General features: G+C 64.8%; 1 protein-coding gene across 1 annotated transcript in view; it reads left to right on the top strand.

The window, feature by feature from the left end:
* Nucleotides 1-866, top strand: part of TP53I11 (tumor protein p53 inducible protein 11) — a 5,432-nt gene extending 4,566 nt beyond the window's left edge. Inside the window, exon 7 of the mRNA XM_008061333.1 lies at nucleotides 167-866. Within this exon, the coding sequence (XP_008059524.1) occupies nucleotides 167-300 (134 nt within the window). The 3' untranslated portion in view covers nucleotides 301-866. The remainder of the gene's footprint in view (nucleotides 1-166) is intronic.
* The last annotated feature ends 3,585 nt before the right edge of the window (nucleotides 867-4,451 follow it).

Below are 4,451 nucleotides of genomic sequence, written 5' to 3'. Positions count from 1 at the left end.
CGCGGGGTGGGCGTGCTGCCTCAGGCAGGGTGTGGTGTCCTGTGGGGGGCGGCACCCCTGGGGTGGATGTGGCCTCCTGCGGGGTGGACGTGGCGTCCCGTGGGGGGCGTGGCGCAGGCCCGTGCCCTGTCCTGACCCTCACCCCCTCCCGGCCTTTCTCCTGCAGTGGTCGCCGCCACCCTGGCTGAGACGGGCCTCATGTCCTCGGGGGTCCTGCTGCTCCTGGCCAGCCGCCTCCTCTTCCTCGCCATCAGCGTGTACTACTACTACCAAGTGGGCCGGAGACCCAAGAAAGTCTAGCGCGCCGGCCGCCCGCCCACGCCTGGGGCAGGGCGGCTCTGGGCCTGCCTCCCGAGGTCCCCGGAGGCCCCTGCCTCACCCCAGCCCTGCCCAGGCAGGCCGGGTGTGACACCTTCCTCTCCTCCTGGGCACCCCGGGACGCCGTGGTCTCCCGGGCTGTTGGGCTGAGGGTTTGGCGCGCTGGCTGGCGAGAGACAGGACCTCTGCACCCCTGTATCTCACCCTGCACGCAACACCTCCTTTTCTTGGGCCTCTTAGTCTCCAGACCCCCTCGACAGACACCGACTGGAGTCAAGCGCGAGTCCTGAGGGCAGCGGGCTAGGTCAGGGGTCTATCCTCTTCTTTCAGGAAGCCCTCCTTGCTTTTGAGAGCGGCTGTGACCACCCCGATCCTTCTGCCTCACCCCCGCCCGGCAGCCTAGTGCCGGGGAAGCTGAGTGAGGCTCCCCCAGGCCTGGAAACCCTGAGAATCGGACCCTGTGCCCCCAGCCCTCAGCGTGGGCCCTTCCCGCGGGCACACCCTGAACATAGAGACACACATGTACACATAACACACGTACACACACATGCACACGTGTGCCCCTTCCGTCAGCCCACCTGAGGGCGCACAGGCAGGGGCGGGCATGTCCCTTTCCGCAGCCAGAAGCCCTGTCTGCCCCCGGGCCTGGCCCCTGACAAGCTCTCCTGAGCTTTGCCCTAGGGCGTTCTGTTTCTACCCCCAGCCCCTGGGAACCTCCTCCTCCAAGTGGTCTGGGTTCAAGGCTGTCAGTGGCCACCTGCAGGCCCCCTAGACAGAGAGACACACGCTGGTCCCCGGAGCCCACCATGAGCGCCGCATTTGGAGATGAGGACGGAAGGCGGCGCCAGGGCATTCCTCGTCCCTTGGCACGTCCTCGGAGGCCTGCCGTCCACCTGGCTCGGCCCCCACCCGCTCCCCAGCCCGCCCGGAGGCGCTTAAGGCCTGGCTGAGCGGGGCTGGTGCCCCTGACGCACAGCAAGGGAAATAGAAATGTTTCTGCAGGCCACCTCCTCCCCGGGAGAAGGCCGATGACCAGCTGTCTCACAGCTGAAGTCCCCTGCCCTGCCTCTCCCCTGCAGTCCTCCCCCACCCCCCGCCTCCCTGCCAGCACAGAGGCGCACACAGCAGGGATGCTGAGCCCCAATTCTTGGGACATGAGTGGGGGGGCGCCCCAGGCCCCGTGCCTGCCCCTCTCCTGGGCCTAGAGCGGGCAGGGTGAGGGCGTCCACCATGCAGCCAGCTGTCTGCCGCCACATGGGAATGGGGCTGCCTGGGGGCCTCACCAGCCCACCCCATGCCCTGCTGAGCCAGTGGCCACGGGCCCCAGAGCGCCGGCACCACCCAAGCCACAGGGGAGGAGTGGTCCAGTGGTGTCACCGTTCTGCTGCTGGTCGGTGGCCATGCAGAGTGGGACGCTGTGCCTCTCCCTGGCCTGGGAGTCACCGCTGCTCCCCCCAGGCCCACGCCTCCACAGTGGGGGGGCTTGGCTGCCCAGTGTCCCGGGCGCAGCAGGTCAGTCTAGGCAGGAGGCAGGCCCTGAGCTTCGGGGGCAGGCATTGGGCTGAGACCGCCAGGCTTCCGCTCGGCTGTGGGGTGGGATGGGAGGAGTGGCCTCGCCCCACGGGTGGGGGTGGACACATTGGGACCGGCTGCCGGGGCTCTGGCCCGGAGCAGTGCTCATGGACTGCCGTGTGGCTCAGAACCAATTGTCGGGAAGCCAGAGGGGAGGGGTGGGGGGTGGGGGTGCCAGAGTCGGGTGAGACCCTGGAGACACGGGCTGGAGTGCAGGGGACGTTAAGGCAAGGATGATTTATGTCAGGAAAGAGGCAGGATGGGGGTGGGGACAGAGGGACCCTCAGAAAGAGGCAGTGGTGGGGGGCGGGGAGAAAGGGACCCGCAGGCAGTGATGGGGCTGGGGACCGAGGGACCCTCAGAAGGGCAGCAGGTGGGGAAGGGTGGGGACAGAGGGAGCTTCGGGCCAGCGAGGGAGGCCGGGGGTGGGCCCAGCTCTCTGCGCTCCGGGGGACCTGCACTGCTGCGTCCTCCAGCCCCCGCAGTGACACCCAGCACCCTCTAGCCAAGCTTCCGCCCAGACCCTGTCTGCCCCAAGTCAAGATCACCTTTTGTCACGGTCACTATTTATTCTTTGTTCCTTTTTCTTTTTGTAAGAAACACAAAAACCAGTGCAAAGCCACCAGTGCGGGCGTCCTGTCTTATATTACAAAACTCTCAACAGCATAGAAAAAGGGGGCTTGCAGGGGACAACTGTGGTCAGTTACCTCCCCAGCCTACCGCCAGGAGCGTGGACAGTTTTCAAAATAGACGTTCAACGTGGGCCCATGGGGGGGTCTCCTGGGGAGGGAGGATGCCGGTGCCCCGGCTGGTTTGGGGAGCCCTCGTCTGGGCCCTCAGGTGTGGTGCCTAGAGGGAGGGACAGAGGCTGAATTGGGGCTGAGCCCTGGGCTGGGGATCACCGGGGAGGGGCTCTCGCCATCCCCCACCCCCATGAGATATATTCTTTTTCCAAGAGGCAGCGGCTTCGGAGCAAGAATGTGGCTTCCAGGACAGGGTGGGGTGCGCCCCACAGTGTGTGAAGTCTTCCTCGTTCCTGTGTCGAGTCACTGTGGCTCATGCCCTCTGGGGGGGAAGACGCCGAGAGGTATCCCCACCCTGCCCTCTCCCCCTACTGGCAGCCAGGCCTCCTGGGGTTGTGTCTGGACACCAGCCGGCACCACCGCCTGCCGGCCCTGGGTGCTGGCCCGCGCCTGGCAGGGGCTGGGCTTGCCTTTCCTTGCCCCCCCGGAGCGGCCTCAGGCTGCCCTGCAAGCAGCCACCAGCCCAGTTCAGACCAGGGGGCAGAGGCCACCTGCCCTTCCTCCAGCCCCCGAGGGAGCTGGCCCAGGGCTGAGGGTGCCCTGAAATGTTTGCAGAAGCTCATGGGGACCGAGTCGCAGATCCAGCCTTGAGCCATCTCAGCCCAATGCTCCTTGGTGACCCGCCTTTTCTTCAGACCCTTCTGACCTGGGGACTGACCCCACTGGCCTCAGTCCAGCCCAGCCTGGGTTTGGGGTTTTCGGCATCCTCCGATCAGCCATTCACCTCCCCGGGAGGCGTGTGGGAAGGTCAGAGAGGAACAGGCAGGTCCCCCTCAGGCTGGGCAGGGGTGACAGCCGTGGGTCCCTCTCGGGTGTCGCGGCACCCGGCCTCTAGGGAATTCATGGTGTCACTTAGGGAGTGGCCTGGGCTGGATGCTGCAGGGGTGATTTGGGAAGACTGAGCCCAGAGACCTGGAGGGAGGGCCGGGACTGCTGGGCACGTTGGGAGGAGGGGAAGAGGGTCTTTCAGCCGGCTGCGCCTTGGGAAGAGGCAGGCGGCAGGGCAGGGGGCACTGGGCTCTGGCCTGCAGCTGTCTCCCAGCTGGCTGCGCATCGCCAGGGAGGCTGGGAGCCGGAACAGGGTGCTAGTGGCTTGCAAGGCATAACGGGCTCTTCCAAGGACAGGAGGAGGGGCAGTGGAGAGAGAGGAGAGCGGACTCCTGTGGCTCCTTCCACCCCTGTATCTGCGGCAGACATCACCAATCAAACTCAAGTGTCTGGCAGACGTCCCTAACTGGGATTGCGCCGCACCGCAATGCAACGCCCCAAGCCCACATCAAACCCCAGGTCCTTGGCATGGTCTCTGGCAGCCATCCACAATTGATCAGAGTCAAGGCATCTTACAATTCAGTTGCAACACTGGTCTGGATTTTTTTTTGAGGGGGGTTCAGGGTCTTACTCTGTTGCCCAGGCTGGAGTGCAGTGGCACGATCATAGCTCAGTCTCGACCTCCTGGGCTCAGGTGATCCTTCCACCTCAGCCTCCTGAGTAGCTGGGACTACAGGCATGGGCCACCACACCCGGCTAATTGCTTGACTTTTTTTCTTTTTTGAGTTGAAGTCTCACCAGTTGCCAGACTGGAGTGCAGTGGCTGCTCCCAGCCACCGCTGCCTTGACCTGCTGGGCTCCGGCGATCCTTCCGCCTCAGGCTTCCAAGTAGCTGGAATTACAGGCACGTGCTACCACGCCTGGCTAATTTTTTTGATTTATTGTAGAGATGAGGTCTCGCCAAGTTGCCCAGGTGGGTCTCGAACCTGT

This window comes from Carlito syrichta, unplaced genomic scaffold (assembly GCF_000164805.1).
Source record: "Carlito syrichta isolate Samal-C Ts95f unplaced genomic scaffold, Tarsius_syrichta-2.0.1 Scaffold305209, whole genome shotgun sequence".
Classification (NCBI taxonomy): domain Eukaryota; kingdom Metazoa; phylum Chordata; class Mammalia; order Primates; family Tarsiidae; genus Carlito; species Carlito syrichta.
The sequence above is the reverse complement of the archived record's forward strand: the minus strand, read 5'-3'. Positions and strand labels throughout refer to the sequence as shown.